Source organism: Acinonyx jubatus, chromosome B1, assembly GCF_027475565.1.
Source record: "Acinonyx jubatus isolate Ajub_Pintada_27869175 chromosome B1, VMU_Ajub_asm_v1.0, whole genome shotgun sequence".
Lineage (NCBI taxonomy): Eukaryota > Metazoa > Chordata > Mammalia > Carnivora > Felidae > Acinonyx > Acinonyx jubatus.
In genome coordinates, this window is record NC_069382.1 from 13,640,839 (window position 1) to 13,658,154 (window position 17,316).

General features: G+C 46.7%; 1 protein-coding gene across 3 annotated transcripts in view; it reads left to right on the top strand.

The window, feature by feature from the left end:
- The first annotated feature begins 1,148 nt into the window (after window positions 1-1,148).
- WWC2 (WW and C2 domain containing 2) overlaps window positions 1,149-17,316 on the top strand; it is a 208,901-nt gene continuing 192,733 nt past the window's right edge. The window contains exons 1-2 of one of the 3 annotated variants that reach the window (XM_027077073.2): window positions 1,419-1,537; window positions 11,112-11,398. In XM_027077073.2, coding sequence (XP_026932874.1) covers window positions 11,397-11,398 — 2 coding nt within the window. In that variant the 5' untranslated portion in view covers window positions 1,419-1,537; window positions 11,112-11,396. Of the gene's footprint in view, window positions 1,538-11,111; window positions 11,399-17,316 lie in introns of all 3 variants that reach the window. The other 2 variants (XM_053216267.1, XM_027077072.2) reach the window with 2 other exon arrangements.

Below are 17,316 nucleotides of genomic sequence, written 5' to 3' on the forward strand. Positions count from 1 at the left end.
CCGGGCCGCAGTGGGCTCCCTCCAGCGTGGTGGCCCACACCTTCTTGGCCACAGCGGGGTTCGGGTGGGGGACTTCCCGCCGCGGGGGCTGGGCGGAAGGGACCGGTTCCAGGATTTGTCCACGTCCAACTGTCCTAAACCCCTGCAGCAGAGACCAGCGGCAGAGGGGCCCTGATGGCTGGCCTGGTCCCCGCGGGTTGAGCGGTCCGACCCGGCGGGAGGCTAGGGTGCCTTCTGCTCCCTGGCCCGCCTGGGGGTGGGAGGCAGTCGCTTCCCAGGATCAGGCTGGAGTTTCCCCCACAGGCCACAGGGGCAGGCGTGTCACTGCGCTCCGGGGCCGCTGGACCCGCCTTCGCTTTCCGCCGCGAGGCCCGTGGCCTCTGGGCTGAGGTCATGGAGGGCCAGGCGCCCTGCAGAGGCCCCAGGGGCGACACCGCCCCGGACACGCCACCGACACGCTTCTAAGCGCTTTCGGTGCTTTTTACACTTTTCCACCACCCCGAACCGCCCTCGGGTGCCGAAGTAGCCCAAGGAGCGGCGTGGGGAAGCCTTTGTGCCCTCGCTGCTTGCTGGGACTTTTTCTTCCCGAAGAGAGCTTCCCCCACCCCTTTCCTCTCTAAAGTCTTGTGGTTTCCCTAGAAGTCGGAAAGAAGTTGCGAAGGTTGCGGAGCGCTCTCTGGCTCTTTTCTGTCCCGAAACTTTAAAAACCCCAAGGCGTGTGGCCGCCGGGAGATACTTGGGGTCAAGGGGAGGGAGCGAACAGCGCATTCCTTCGCCCTCTTCCCGCCCACCTGGTCCCCCAGCTCCCCTCCACCGCCCCCGCCCCGGGCTCGGCCCGGCGCCCCAGTTCTTGCAGCAGGCCCCGGGAGCTGCAGGGTTAAGCCCTGGAATGTGGCGGCGAGGAATGTGCATGCAGATGAGCCCAGCGTGGGGAGGGGCGGGTGAGGGCGGGCCCGGGGCGGGGCGCATGCTAATAGCACGCAAATGAGGAGGCCCGTCGCCGCCGGGGCCGCAGCTCCGCGGAGCTTCCCGGATCCGAGCCCAGACGGCGGCGGCTCGGGCAGCCTGGGCGCCGGGACCCTCGGCGGCCACAGGGGGACGGGGAGGAGGAGGAGGAAGAGGCGGAGGCAGCGGTTGCAGCCGCGAGGAGGAGGAGGAGGAGGAGGAGGAGGAGGAGGAGGGTTCGCTCGCCTGCTCCGACGCAGACATGGTGGACTGATCCCCGGCGGGGCCGAGAGCAGGGTTTCCTGAGGCGCCCCCCGCGCGTGGCCCCGCCGCGCCCCGCGCCCCGCAGCCCCTCGCCGGCGCCCGCGTCGGGTGCGGCGGTCGGGCCGGGCATTCGCGTTCCCGCCGCGTCCCGCGCCCGGTCCCTATGGAGGCGCCGCTCGCCGGCGAGGCCGCCGACCATGCCTAGGAGGGCCGGGAGCGGGCAGCTGCCGCTACCCCGGGGCTGGGAGGAGGCCAGGGACTACGACGGCAAGGTCTTCTACATCGACCACAACACCAGGAGGACCAGCTGGATCGACCCCCGGGACAGGTGGGCGGCCGGGCCGCGGGTGGGCGCGGGGACCCGCCTCAGTAGCGCGGCGGCTGTTGTCCGGGAGATCCGGCCGATCGGCGGCGCCCGCGGCGCGGGGGGCGTGGGGCGTGGGGCGTGGGGCGTTGCCGGCCCCGGGGTGCCGGGAGGGGTCTCGGCAAGGAGGCGCGGGACCCTCAGCCGGCGAGGAGCCCCGTAGGGGGCCAGTTGGAGCCGCCCCTTCCAGGGCCTCTTTGCCTTGCTCCCTTCTCGACGCCCCCTGGGACCTTTAGACACTCCCGGCCGGGAGGCACGGGTGGCATTGGCGCTCCGGGCTGGCACTCCGTGTCCAGTTAATGGACCCCGAGGGGCCACCTGAGCCCCGTGGCGAGCTCGCTTCCGCCTGAAGTGGGCCAGATTTGCGCTGGAGGGTATCTTCGGCCTTTGGGAGGAGGGGACGGGCCGGGAGCCTCCTGGAGAAGGCCTGAGTGCAAGGTGGGGAACCAGCCAACCAAGCCACCTGTGGCATCTTCTCTTGGCTGTCCTTGGCTCCCTGCCTTGACTGCAAGCTCTTGACGGGGCGCGCCACCGGTCAGGCCGGAGGTCCTGGGCGTGGAGGGGGGCTCCAGGCACCCTTCCTCGCCGAGCCCTGGCTGTGGGTGTGATAAGCTCTGCCCCTCAGAGTTTAGAAACACTTTTTTGGGGGTGGGGGGGGATGGTGGTGGTACTGCGTACTGCCCTCACCAGAAACCTTGAACTGAGTCCCCACATCTTGAAAAGGCAGATTGTGTTTTGAAGAAAGAAATGCAGTGAACATTGGAACAGACTTGAGCTTATCACGATTTCTTGTAGTTTTCAACCCACACTTGTTAGCTCTGCTCGGAGGTAAAGAGGGGAAGCATAACCAAATCATCGTCTGAGAAGTTCCGGAGCTGAAGTTTTGCTGAATGTTCACAAATGTTGGTCCTTTATCCCGTCTTGTTACCCTTCAAAGGAAAATTTCTTACAGTGAGATCTATTATAAGAATAACAGATATTCCTAATTGTAAATTTGTAAGTTGGCCATTAAGGAGGCCAATTTTTACAGTTCCTAACTGTAAATTAGGGGTTTCTAACCTTTTTTTTTTTTTTAGGTGCTTCTACTAAACATTGCCCCGTTTCTCAATTTGAAGCTGGAAGAGTTTCATACTATATGTTCTCAATTAACTTTTCTCTTACGAATATTGTTTTTGAAACCTATTAACGAGTAATTATAAAAAAGTCATAAATGACATTATTAATTTATGGAACAGTCCTTATTAAATTATCCATGAAGGTATCAGTTTTGGTTTCCCTTCTGAAATGAGAAAAGGCACCTTGCTGAGGTTCTGGCTTGCCCCAGCCTGGCTGCCTGTTGCTGGCCTGATAAAAAGTTATGACAAGCATCACACCTTCACAGTTTCTCCAGACGTACTGGTTGTTGTCATAAACTTCCTGCTCCAGGTCAGTTATTTGACTTCTGCCCTTGCACTTGAAACTATTTAACAGATAGTAAATGTCAGTGATGATGGTGTGCACCCAGCAGTGACTTTTAAGGCACCTGTGTAAATATTTGGCTTTTACAGTCCTGTGGTCATTCTGCTTTCTGATACTTGGAGTTTCAGGCTATTGAAATCACAGTGAATTCTTGAAATATTTAGGCATTTCAGAGTCTCTTCATTTTGCATCTTCTATTATATCGTGTCATTTGTATTTACCAACAGAGATTACAAGAATATGTAATGCCCGGGTAAAGCAAATAGAAAGTGAAGTAAGAAATGACTTGGCTTATCCATATCACTACTTCTTAAACAAGTTAAGCATGCCTTTTATTTTACATTGTTAATGGATTAACACTTATTATGAACTCTGTTTTCAGGAAACTGGGTAACCAATAACCAGTTCATTTGATGTGGATAAACAGTTTTGACTAAGATAACTTGTTATGATTCTAGTTTTCTGTGCAGCGGTTAGATCTTTAAGTATTTGGCAATATAAATTTGGGTTATACACATTTCTGGATCTCACTCTGAGTTTTAAAAGATTCTACGAGATCAGGGTCAATATTGACAATACTTAGTTTAAATTTGATTGCTTTCTTTTAGGGCAACGAAGTGACTGTAGGTCTTGCTAAGTTGTGTGAGAGATGGTGGGAGAGGATATTTGGAGGATATATTGAACTCTAGTCAATTTTGTCAGACACGCACCAAACTTATGGAAAAAGAGATGTGACACGGGCCTTTTGGGGTGTGCCCATTCTTCTACAGGATCACATGACAAATCCTGAAAGAAAGTGAGTTGATAAACTCTGGGTAGGCAGTATTTTGGAACCTTCAAAGTCATTTAATTAAAATGGTCATGATGACTTACCCAGTTCTATTTATGTTAAGAAAAACTCTGACGGTCTATCAGAATTTGTGAAGTATTTCCGATTGTATAGATGAATATGCATATTTGTGTGTGGGGGGGAAGCTGGAGGCTTTTATGAGAACGTAATTTTGTTCAGTAAGTAGTGATTTTGGAATACCGAAATATTAAAATTGCCCCAGCACTTATTGACTGAGTAAGCTTAGGTGAGTTTGTGAGTCCCTCTAAACCCCTGTTCTCAACTCTAAAATGGAGGTAAGACCACCTACCTCATGGCGATGGTTAGGGATCCATAATTAGGGCCCAGCCGAATGGTCATGGGTGCGGTGGTGTCATTCCAGTTCAGGAACTGAGGGGTGGTTCAGGTTACCCCTGGAACTAGTGGGTGTACCAGCACATATTTATTCAGTATTTATTGTGTGACAGTCACTGTGCTAAGCTCTTTAACTGCGATCTCCTTCTATTCTCCCATTAGTCCTATGAGGTCGATGCTAGGATTGTCTTGCAGTTACAGAGGAGATGGAGAGACGCCATGGCTGTTCAAGGTGGCCAGGATTTGAAGCCAGGTAGTTGGACTCTAGAACCTGTGTCCTATGTCATTCCTCCAGACCGCTGGAACACCTGGACGTGCTTAGAGGTGTTTGGGTGGAGTGGAACCTCTTTGCCCGGTGTTGATTTCTCAGGCCGATTGACCTGTCTTTATTGGTCTTCAAAGGTTCCTGTTAACTTTTTATGATTCTTAGATACATGTAGGATCTGGTTCATGAATGCTTTGAGCCTAATGGGTTGAAGGCCTGCCAGGTTGACCCCACTGAACAGCAGTGCAGGGCCAGGTAGAACTTGGAAATTCATTGCCCTCTTGGGCACATGAGAAGTTCTGTCTGGGGAAGAGTTAAGGGCTCTGTCTCATTCCTGAATAGACTGCAATTTTACGATAACAGGCTTGCCTTTACCCGCCCCCCCTCCTCCCCATCACCGTTCCTGGGGAAATCTCCCTGTCCATGATTCCTTGCTCCCCTCCCCCACCCCCCAGCGGGTCAGCTGTTATTTTGCGGGTCTACTCCCTCCCTCACCTCTTATTTTGCCCACCGTGGACACCCTTTTGACCACACCAGTTGGTGTTTATGGTGGCCCATAGATCATGGCCAAATGGTGTGGTGCTTAAAAAAAAACAAAAACGGCTACTTTCAACATAGGAGAAAAAGGTAGGATGGATTCATTGCCTCTGAAGGGACTAGGGGGCTAAGGTGGGCAGGCCTCGGAGACTTGGGTGAATGGTGGTACAAACTCTCAGTAGAATTTTTCTCATTTTCTGTGCTTGGATTGACTGTTATCCGGAGATCCAATCACTTTGTCTGGTTGAACGTGAAAGATTTACCAGCACACAAAAACTTGCTGATTTATACAGTCTTTGGTTTATGGCTAGGATCAGATATTGAGTGCCCTGTGTGCTTTCTAACTGAAGGGAAGAAGTTCTGGGGGGTGGGGAGGGTGACCGGGAGGAGGAAGAGGATGTCAGCTGGGTATCCTTGATGGCTGAGCTAACTCTTGGCTCTTTACACCCAGTTTATGGCACGTGATTAGGCTCTGAGGAACTCTGTATTGTCTTTCTTTCAAAGTCAAAGCAAGTAATTTTGCTAACCCTCCTGCTAGAGTGTAAATTCCTCAAGAGACCTAATTGCTTATTACTGCTTTCTGTGTCCTTTGTCGATGGTACATGTTAAATGAATATTGCTTAGGTCAATTAATGAAGAAAGTTGTTAAATTAATGAAAGAATGCTAGTTGAGCTACTCTCTTATTTCCAGTTGCTTATTGTTCGGCTTTCAGAAAATAAACCCATAGCCACCAACAACCAGAGACAATTGATTTTCCAGTTAGATTATAAATAATGAGAGAATGAAGCCGCTACATTTTGACTAATCGTATAAATATGGGAATTACTTCTAAGAGCAAAGAAAACAAAATCAGTCCTTACAGTCTTAATCACGGCTGCCGATGTCATAGATTTTGCCGGAAGTCGTTCCTCCCCGGCCGGCCGAGTTGGGGTGCCAAGTGGTTACTGTGAATTAGTTGAGTGATTATGGTTTTTGAAGTGTGGAGAGGTTGTTAAAAGAAGGGTTGTTTTTGTTTTTTTGTTTTTTTTGGAAAAAAAAAAAAAACAAAAAAAACACAACAACCCACTCTGGGAAGCACTAATTTAAACTCCACTGTGCTGTCTTCCAAAAATTCCCAAAGAAGTATTTCTTGTTTTCAACACAGTGTGCTGTAACGCTTGCAGGAGGGCATAGTGGTGCTTAGTATTAGTACTGAGATTTCTGCAGTGACTTTAATAGTCCATACTTGGCAGTTTCATTTTGTTGCAAGACCCATGGCCATACTTGCTTTTTCCAGAAAGACTATTATCTATGAATAAGTGATTTTTTTTTTTTTTTTTTTTTGTAGCTGCAGATCACTAAGTTGTGAGTTACATAGTCAGCCCTTGTGAGGCGTGGCCTGCCAAGGCCCTGCTCTGCCTGCCTGTGCCTTAAAAATGGCGCCCTCTAACTCGTTTCCGGTAAATGTCTGTAGGAAAAAAAGATGCCATCATTAAAGAGGGGCGTGGCCACCTTCATTCTGCCGATGGGGGAGTTACTGAAGTGGTAGCACGCAGTGTGAGCCCTAATGCAGTGTAAATTCCTGGAGTTAGGGCCTGGGTCTGTGTGTGCGCTGGTCCTGTGAACTTGATTTAAAATCGGTTGACCTGATTTCTTATTAGAATTTTGGACTAATTTCTTCATTTCTGAAGCTCCTGTTATTGGAAAAATGATCACAGAAGTATATAGAATAGGAAAAGGGAATTTTCAGGACAGTGTAGGTATCAGGTGTGGGTTAAAAGTAACATTTCAGAATGCTTTCACTGTCTTCAGTGGCTTTTCTTTCCAGTTACTTATTTTATTTTTTATCGACAGAAAAAAAAATCGCATAAAATTCACCATTTTAACCATTCTCAAGTGTACCAGTAAGTGATTTTTAGTATATTCCCAGGGTCGTGCACCCATAGCCATTATGTAATGCCTGAACATTTTCTTCACTCCAGAAAGAAACCCGGTACCCGTCCGTTCTTTCGCCACCCTGGCTGCCTCTGGCAACCAGCAATCTGCTTTCTGTCTTCATGGTTGTACCTATCCTGGACATTTCATGTAAATGGAGTCATAACAGTGTGTGTCCTTTGTGTCTGGCACAGTGTTTTCAGGATTCATCTGTGTTGTAGCATTGTGTCAGAGCTTCATTCCTTTTTATGACTTGGAAGAATATTCTGTTGTATGGCTACACCATACACACTGCGTTTATCCATTCGTCAGTTGATGGGCATTTGGGTTGTTTCCCCTTGTTGGCTCTTCTGAATAATGTTGCTGTGGACATTCACGCGTCGTTTTCGTATGGACATAGGTTTTCAGTTCGCTTGGGTAGATACCTACCAGTGGAACTGCTCCGTCATACGGTAATTCTATGTTTAACTTTTTGAGGGATCTGCCAAACCATTTTCCAGGGTGGCTGTGCCATTTCCCATTCCTACCAGCAGTGTCCAAAGATTCGAGTTTCTCCACATCCTCACCAACACTTGTTATTTTCTGTGTGTGTGTGTGTGTGTGTGTGTGTGTGTGTGTGTGTGTGTGTTGTAAAGTATTTCTAGTGGGCATGAGGTAGTATCTTACTGTGGTTTGGATTTGCGTTTCCCTTTTCAGGGTGTTTTGATAGCCTTCATGTGACCCGAAGCTTTCCCGCCTTTCTTCTAGCCTTTTAGTCCTTCCCACTCTCCCCACCTTTTTGTGTCCTCTTGCTAATTACCTGACCAAGAAAAGTTAGGTAAGAGACACTAGTTCTTTTTAGTCTCGCATCGTGCTTCCCTGTTTCCCCTTTCTGACCCCTTTGAATCATTTTAACACTGAAGTTGAAGATACAAGTCATTCAACAGTTTTTACTGTGCCAGCCAGCTAAGTGCCCCGGACTCCCCAGCTCAGGCTACTCACTGTGTAGTTTGCATAAGCACCATTTAAAAAGTGAAAGTAGGGGCGCCTGTGTGGCTCAGTCGGTTAAGTGTTGGGACTCTTGATTTCGGCTCAGGTCATGATCTCAAGGATTGGGAGATCGAGCCCCGCATGGGGTTCCACACTGTCTGCTTGGGATTCTCTTTCTCCCCCTCTCTGACCTTCCGTGCTCAAGTGCACACACTCTGTCTTAAAACAGGTAAAATTAAAAAAAAAACTAAAAAAAAATAAAAATCTTAATTTTTTTTTTTTAAGTGAAACAAAGAAGATTTGGGTAGTGTGCGTTAGATTTTCTTTAGCTATCCCTTTAATTTAGCCTAACAGTGAGGAGGAAGAGTTGAGAGGAATTGAAAGTAGAAGACAGTGACAAAATCATATTAACTTTTGTCTTCATCTCAAATATGATATGTTTAAGAGGCATAGATGTGAATCATATAAAGAATGATGATGTATGTGTATATGTGTATAGCCAACTTATTAAAAATGATTTTGACATTTAAAAGCTTTTAGTTTAGTCCTATATGGTAAGATTCAAGTTCATTTTCATTATGTTCATTTTTTTATTTTGTAATTTTTTAAAGTTTATTTATTTATTTTGAGAGAGAGAGAGGGAGCGCAGGAGGGGCAGAGAGAGAGGGAGAGAAAGAATCCCAAGCAGGCTCCGCACTGCCAGGGTGGAGCCCGATGCTGGGCTCGAACTCATGAATGTTGAGATCATGACATGAGCCGAAACCAACTCAAACGTCGGACACTTAACTGACTGAGCCACCCAGGCACCCTATTAATTTTTCTTTTTTTAAACAGTTGGAGGAAACCTGGCAAGACTGCCTCAGCCAGGTGATCAAGGTGAATGTCAACAGTGATGGTGACTCCTGTTGAGGTACCCTTGATACGATGTGATGACAGTGGCACTTTTTCTAGGTGGTCTTCCTCCCCCCAAACTAGCATAACCCGAATGTAATCATGAGAAAAGCACCCACCAAATCTCAGAAGAGGGACATTCTACAAAATAACTGCCCCATACTCCTTAAAACTATCACGATCATCAGAGACAAGGAAAGCCTGAGACACTGTCACAGCTGAGAGGAGCCTCGGGAGACATGATGAGGAATGTAATATGGCATCCTGGATAGGGTCCTGGAACAGAAAAAGGACATTAGATAAAAGCTAAGGAAATCTGAAAAAAAGTATGGATTGTAGTAATAATAATCATAACATCCTTAAAGGGGAACCGAGTGTGGGATATATGGAAGTTATGCGAACTACGTTTTTTCTATAAATCTAAAACTGTTCCCCCAAAACAGTTGAATTTAAAAAGATTACAAAAAAACCCACACAAAACAGTTGGAAGTGTTTTTCTTTAGTCAAAATGTAACCGTGCTATATAATTATGGTTTTTATGGTATCCTCGAAAAGCAGGGGTGGCCAAACTATGGCCCAAGGGCCAAATCCCAGCCTGCACCCCTCTTTCCATAAAACCCCCCAGCCAAGAATGGCTTTTACATCATTAAAAGGTTGTAAACAAACAGCAACAAAGAGGAAGGTGTGTCCGAAATAGTACGTGGGCCACAAAGCTTCCAACACTTACTCTGGCCCTTGACGGAACGATTTTGCTGACCTCTGATATAAAGGGAGATGATAAAGTTTTTAAAATACTTTATGTAAGCATTTCAAAGAAACATTGATCTTCTGTGATACAATGGCATGTTTATCAGTCATCCTTGATCGTTCGTTTATGCCACAAGTATCCCGGGCTCTATGCACTGTGTGCTGTAATGATGAATCACACACGGATGCTGAAGGTGAGGAGTTGCCTTGATTTTCTTATCGCTTTTCTTTTAATGGAACGCAGCGTGTCACGTGAAGTTTTCCAAACCCATTCTTCTCTGAAGTAGCTGGAATTGTACGCAGGGACCTGAGAAAAAACAGGCAAAAATGAACTTTTGGAGATACCATAGTTGTACCGTTTACAATTGGAAGGATAAACATAGTGATCCGTGGTGATGGTTGGAAACACTGATTTCCCCGTGATAGACTGATGGTATTTATAAAATCACCAAGTGGGTGGTGATGATCAAGTAGAAAATAAGTCCACGTTTGACCTTGATAAAGCGGGTGCCTGTCACAGCCAAGGGTGTTCCAAAGATGCCGTGAAAGGCTAAGATTGTATTGCTCTGTGAATGAATTTTCCTGTGCTGTTAGCTCTGATGCCAATAAAGAAATCCTAGGTCTGAGAGACCCGTGGGGAGCAGCACTGAAGATGGAACCAGCTGGGCAGTTGGGCAGGATAGTGGGGTAACAGAGTTAAGCTCTGGGACCCGGTCTTTGACTCCTGTACCACTTGAGGAGTTGAGGTGGTCCCGACAGAGACTTTGAACAGAGGTGAACATCATTTACCTTACTTTGGTCTCAATGGCAGTAGGGGTAGAAAATGTAAAGAAATGTATAGGTTATCTCTTTTTTTTTTTTTTCTTTTAGAGAGGGAGCGGGCGAAGGGCGGGGGGGAGAGAGAGAGAGAGGGGGAGAGAGAGAGAGAGAAAGAGGGAGAGAATGAGAATCCCAAGCAGGCTCCGTGCTGGCTCTAAACTCCTGATTAAGAGCCTGTCTTCGGGGGAGCCCGTGGAATGTGTTGTGCACGTCACTGACACGGCTCCCTTCTGTGAGAAGGTAACTTTATTAAGTGGCACTGATCCTCGGTAAAGTTTAAAGCTTGGGACACAACGCGTAACCGCGGAAGAGCGGGAGAGCACGCGGTTTCAGGCAGTGTAAAACTTTGCTCTGCGGCTTCCTTAGTGGGATGGTTTTTCACAGAGGTAGACGTACACGCGGGCCTTTTTTTGTTTTTTCTTGGAAATCCTAAGCGCGAACGAACGTGTGGGATACGTGTCGTGCGTGGCGTCCCCGGGCTGCCGGTTTTGTCGGCTGACGGGTGTAGGCCGGTTCATCGGTGGCTGCTCAGCGGTTCCGTCCACGCTGTGGGTTCCTTCCCTTTTTGCCGATCGTCCGGGTGTTTGAACTTGCTGGGGGTTTGCTTTCTCGCCTTGCTTACTTTCTCCCCTCATTGCCTCCCTTCCCCCCTTTCTGCTAAGTGGCCCAGCTCATGACATTTCTCATAGGACCGATGACTGTAAACCGGTATTTAACTTGGCTAGACATTAATGCCCTGGTTTGCTGTTTGCAGATCCAGACTGCGGGGCTGACTTGGATGTCTAATACTCTGTCCGCACCCCCACCGGAGGGATGCCTTTCGATGTATATAGATGCATTCTTGAGAGATTTCCTAATGTCTCGCGTGTAAGGAGCATCTGTGTGTCTGCATCACTAATGTTCTCATAAAATTGAGTTCAAGTCAGTTGAGGACGGAGACCCGCTTTGCACGTACGCCGTTCCTTTGTGCTGTCTGCTCACACTGCCGGTCCCCACGGGACGTTTAAGAACCGCAGAGCCCCGTGCCCCTATACACGAAATGTAAGTATTCGAAGGACCTTCGTCTTCTTCCGGCAGCTTCCATAATCTGTCCCCAGCCTACTCTTGACTGACTTGACCCTCTAGTCACTCACGCACTCGTTGATTTATCCGACCCTTCATCAAAGATTTGTTAAAAACACTACATGCCTAACACGTGTCTTGGGGTCATGGCATGGAAGGGGAGAGGCAAGGTCTCTGCTTTCGTGGATTTTACATTCCAGTTCAGGGAAGAGAAAGGATAAAGGCAGTAGTGAACGTGTTTTGATGAAAATAAACAAGGTGACACGGTAAATGGTGTCAGTGGCAGCTGCTTTGGGCGGGGTGCTAAGGAAAGGCCTTTCTGAGGAGTGGACGTTTAACGAAGACATCAGGGTGAGAAAGAGCCATCCCTGGGAAGATCTGTGAGAAAAGTGGCCCAGGCAGAGGAGAAGGCTACGGGGAATCTCAGTCTTGTGTCATAGCTGCTGGGAGTCTGTGGCCATTTAAATTAATCAAAATTCAGTAAAGTTAGAAACCTGCTTTCTCAGTCTCACTAGCCACAAGTTAAGTGCTCAGGGGCCACATGTGCAGGTCTAGGGCATTTCCATCAGGGCAGAAAGTTCTACTGGACTGCACTGTCCTGAAGAGCTAAGGAGGTTGGTACGTTCAAGGAGCTGAATGGCAGCCTGCATGACTGAGGTGTAGAGACACAGAGGGGCGAACGAGGGTCTCGTGAGAATGAGGCGGAGAGGTGGAAAGGGGTCCGATCGGGTATGCCTTGTAGACCATCAACGCTTTCAGGGCATTTGGGAGCCGTGGAGGAGTTTTAGGTTGAATGGAGGTGTGGTGCGCGTGTGTGTGTTCCTGCCTTTCCATTAAGGGCGCGTCGCTTTGCAAGACCTTAGCCATTTTTAAAAAGAGGTCACTGCTCTGTGGAGAAGTAGTGGATGTTACTGCAAGGAGGTGATCGAGGGGAGGAAACCATGAGATCTTGGCTTTGGCGGTGGGGGGAGCAGTGAATGGATTGGGATGTTTTTTAGGTAAAAGTGACAGAATTGCTCATGCGTTGGCTCTGTGAGGCGTGAGGAAAGGAGAGGAACGGGGGATTTGCTGGCACACCGATGGGGAAAGGGTGGAGTACAGCCAGTTGGGATGCAGTTGGGTCGGTCATCTGGAGTAGTTCTGTTTCAGATCCGTAGGTCTGAGATGCCTGCTAAGACATACACATAGATACCCAATAAGCAGCCGGATATAGAGTCTGGAGTTTGGAAGACAGCTCAGAGCTTGAGATAGTAAATTTGGGTGTAGATGGATAGCATTTTTAAATGGTGGGATGGGATAAGGTCCCTGGGAGAGAAGGAAAAGAAGAGGGGCCAGGACTAAGGACAGGCCTGAGGCTCAGTACAGGTCTTTTTTGTTCGTTTGTGAAGCCTTGTTCCAACTAAGATAGATGGTACTTATCGTCATTGGAAAATCCCTTATACGTTGCACCAGGTGAAAGATGATGGGGACAAAGATGACGGTCATCGTGATGGCCGTCACCGAAGCCTTCAGGTATGTCATCTCGGGCCCCATGAGGGTACGTACTGTGTCTGTCTTGTTCACCGTTGCATTTCAGCGCCTAGTTCTGTGGCTTCATAAATGTTTATTAAATAAATGAAACCTTTGATAGGTACCGTTATTGCCCCCATGTTAGGAGGCTGAAGCTTCGCAGGTTGAGCGACTTGTCTCGGGCACAAAGCTGTTAAGGTGGTGGCGGCCGAACTCATCCGTGTCTCTCTGACTTCAGAGCTGTGTGTTCGGCTATGTTCTGCCTCTGACAACCGCCAAGAAGAGCCCTTGGCCTCTTCTCTGGGGTTGGAAGTCATAAGGAAGTTTCAGCACTTGGAGCTCTCCCTTAACAGCTTAGCCACATGCTGTCCGCTAATGCCTTCATCCTCGCGGCACTTGGATTTTGCATCTGTATCGAACCAAATTGTGCACCGTGTTGTCACCGTTGGGTTAAGTCCCGTACACTGTGGTTTAGTCAGGTCCCTCCCAGGACGGCCAGCACGTCTTGTGAGTAACCTTGCGTTGATTCTGTCACTTGTGCCTTATTCCAACGCTTTGAATTCCTTCAGAGGCCGAGATCCCATATGCGATATATCCTCTTTATCCTTGTCTTCTGGTGCTAAAAACATTTTGACCTTGTACCACAACCTTCTCCCAATCCAGGCTTCTGTGGAATCGTCCCTTTCGCAAGTGTGCCTTATGCTACCTGCACCCTTCCAGGTGAACCGATTAGTAAGGATAGAGAATTTTCAAAGCATAAAGCTGAATCCCAGGTCTTCCAGATTCTTTTCTAGAGCTCTCTTTCATCAGTGTAAACCCTGGTGGGTGATCCATTCATTGTCTGAGAATACCTTGGTTTTACCTCGAGTGTGTACCTTACAGACCTTGACTGAAACTGCTTTTTACTTTGACTCTTGTGGTTGAGCGTAAGTCTTGGGGGGGGAATCATCTTTTTCTGTAAATTGCTATGCCCCAGTTTGCTTTATATTGATTGGATTTGGAGTCAAGCTCTAGTCATCATCAATGGGAAGTGATAGAAACAGAGAGTGTGTGGTATATTTTTGTTTGATTTACTAATGCTGTGAAACTTACCTGGAAGAATACAAGCCCTACTAAAATGATGGTTCTTAAGGAACCTTGTAACTTGTATATTCTTTAACTTCGGCACAAGTCGCCGCACTTGTTTTGGTCTTTGTGATAGCTAAACAATATATCGTGTATCTGCTTCTGCTTGGGAATCTAGTATTCTTACATTTCTACTTTTGACTTGGTTTGAGATCCAAGTTTGTGAATTTTAATTAAATGCTTAGATGATGCATGTGAAAAATCTTTTGTTCCTGTGTTGCTATGCGCAACGGTTGTTAAAGTTCACCTTCCCCTTTCTAAAGAAATGTAGACAAATAAATACATGAATTGTAACGCTCAAAAAAGGGTCATCATTTAGTGTTGTGACTGTTCTGCTTATAAAATAAATCGTTCCTGTGACCATAATTATCACGGCGAAGGGAAGAATGCAGTAGAAGTGAATAATCATCAGACACATTGACAAAACATTCCTAAAATACTATTCAAATGAGGAAAGACTTACGGGGCTGCAGCGAGTAGCCGAGCGTTGAGTCCTTTTAGTCGGTGCGTCTGACTGCGCTTACTGTTGTGGCTGAAAAGAAGCTGTGTGTAGAGTGGTTTGCATAGAAAAAACCATGACTTATCTGAAATCCCCCAACCTTTTTTCTTTTTTTTAAAACCCTGCCTCTCATCCCCCCACACCACACTTTATCTTACTCTTAGAAGACTTCTTTTGTCCTGACAGTATTTGTTTCGTTGCTTTCCACCCTCCTTCCGTCTAAACTTTACTGACTCCTGGTGATTGCTTAGGCTTGCCATTTGATTCTGTTGTGTGATTTTTGATTACACTCCTTTGTGCTGTTTAAAGTAGCAGTGTTTACCTAAATTAGTGGTGGCTGCCAAGGACTCAGGTTGGCCCATTTGAATGAAAATCGAGACAGCGTTGCCCGATGCATTTCCCTGAGCTCACTCCGCCCAGGGGCACTAGGAATTTGGCCTGACGGGGAAGCCAGCTCCCCGGTCAGAGGCAGGAGGGCTGGGAATGGCCGGCTTAGGGACTTACAGTGATAATGTAATTCATTCTCCCTCGGGGAATACAGGACTCCGGGAAGAGACGCCCTTTGCCTCCTGCTTTCTTGCCTCCGCCCAGCCCGCTCTGGAGAACGAACCCCCCCCCCCCCCCCCAAGTGCCAATACTTTACACGGTTTGCAGGGAGAAAACAGGACTTTCTTCTCTCAGATTTCAGCACCTCCTGCGGAGCTCTCCACCTGGAGGAAGGGGTGTGGGTTCTTCCGCAAGCCAGCGTCTCTGTAGCCGCGTGCTTTGGATGTTGGGAAGCAGCGATTTCTGTTTCAAACGGAAGTCTTATTTTTAATTCTGAAAATGTAAATTGGGCTTTTGCTTTTTAGTTTTTGGTTAAGATGCCAGTTTTAAAAGCACAGGCAGAGTGTTAGCATGCTAACTCTAAAATACATTCTGGGGGCGCCTGGGTGGCTCGGTTGGTTAAGCGTCCAACTTCGGCTCAGGTCATGATCTCACGGTCCGTGAGTTCGAGCCCCGCATCGGGCTCTGTGCCGACAGCTCAGAGCCTGGACCCTGTTTCAGATTCTGTGTCTCCCTCTCTCTCTGACCCTCCCCTGTTCGTGCTCTGTCTCTCTCTGTCTCATGCTCTGTCTCATGCTCTGTCTCTCATCTCAAAAATAAATAAAAGTTAAAAAAATAAAAAAAAATACATTCTGGGAGAAGAGTCGAAATTTAAAATGAGCATGTAGTATTTGGGATGGGTATTCATTCGCCCAAACCCTGCCTCTTGTGTACGAAGTTCATTTCCTTTCCACTTTTGTCAATTCTTGTTCCAAGGGCCATCTTTAAGTCCTTTATTGTGATATTCACCCACGGTGTTAATTATAGAGTTCCTAAGCAATCTGTCCAAAGAACTTGAATTTGTTTATTGATGGGTTTTTCAAGAAAGTCAGAGCGGAAAGTCACATTTCTGGATGGAAATCATCTAGACATCTGGTTTTATCAAGGTATCAGAGGTGATGTCCTGGCGGTGGAGATGGAAAGTTACCTTTGCAAGTATGGAAAAGATGTTTTTACTACTTTAAGATGAACTCCTTCTAAGTTAACTAATAATTTCAGGATTAGAAAAAAAAACAGGTAAGCTGGTTTTTCTTTTGTGGCCTTGAAGAGTAAAATGAAGAATCACTTCGTTGGAAAACCAGTTATTTTAGAATTTTTAAGGTCACAAGGTCAGTTGTTTGAAAAAGGGTGTGTGTGCGTGTGTGTGTGTGTGTGTGTGTGTACATTTCATTGAAAAACACCTTTATTCATGTTGAACAGTCATGGCACATAGAAATGAAATACTGTGAACTGATAAAGACGTATGGGTGCCAAGATACAATAAGAAATCTCTGCTGTGGTCCCATCTGAGTTAAAGCATGAACGCACTCTTCCACACTCCTGCATTCTGATACTTGTCAACTGGAATGGTTTTGAGCAAGGAAGCATTATTAGCAGCTACTTCGGGGGAGGAAGACTGCGATTGGGATAAAAACTTGGATTTTCTATGATCACTTCTGGGCCACATTTATTATTATGTACATAACTTCTCACTTATTGAAACAAAGCTCCTCTTTACAGAGAAGAAAAAGCCCAAGTATTTTATAACTAAAGAGTGTTTGTTAAAATCATAATATCCCTAAATTTCCATTAATTAATATTGTATAATTTTCACCCCTCTGAATTTTGCAGGAAATTCTCTAAGCACCTCTGGGATAAGATGGATGGAATAAAACACATTTATTAATTTGTGAATGTTATTTATTGTTCTTAAAACTAATATTGTGGAGGAAAACAATGAGATTGTTGATATGTGTGATTTTTGCTGATTGTTTCCCAAAGATAGAAGTAGAAAGATGTCCATAATCTGTTGGTTGTCTGTGGAGAGAACATTTCTAATATCTACATATTTTAGTCTTGCCAGGTAAAATAGTTTAAGTATTATGCAGTTGCCGGGTTTAGTTCGAAAATTAATTTAAAAAGTTACATTTAAAAAAAATAAAAATAAAAATAAAAAGTTACATTTTATTCAGTGCGTATCATCTACACATGAAATATCTTTCTTCTCTTTGAGTGAGGACTGTTCTAAGGGAGTGGACAAACCGTGGCCTGGAGGTCAGATCCTGCCCACATTTGGTTTTTGAATGGCCTGTGACCTAATCAAGGGTTTTACGTTTTTAAGTGGTTGAAAAAAAATCAAACGAAGAGGATTTTGTGACGTGAAAATTATGTAAAATTAAAACTTTTGTGTCCATAATTC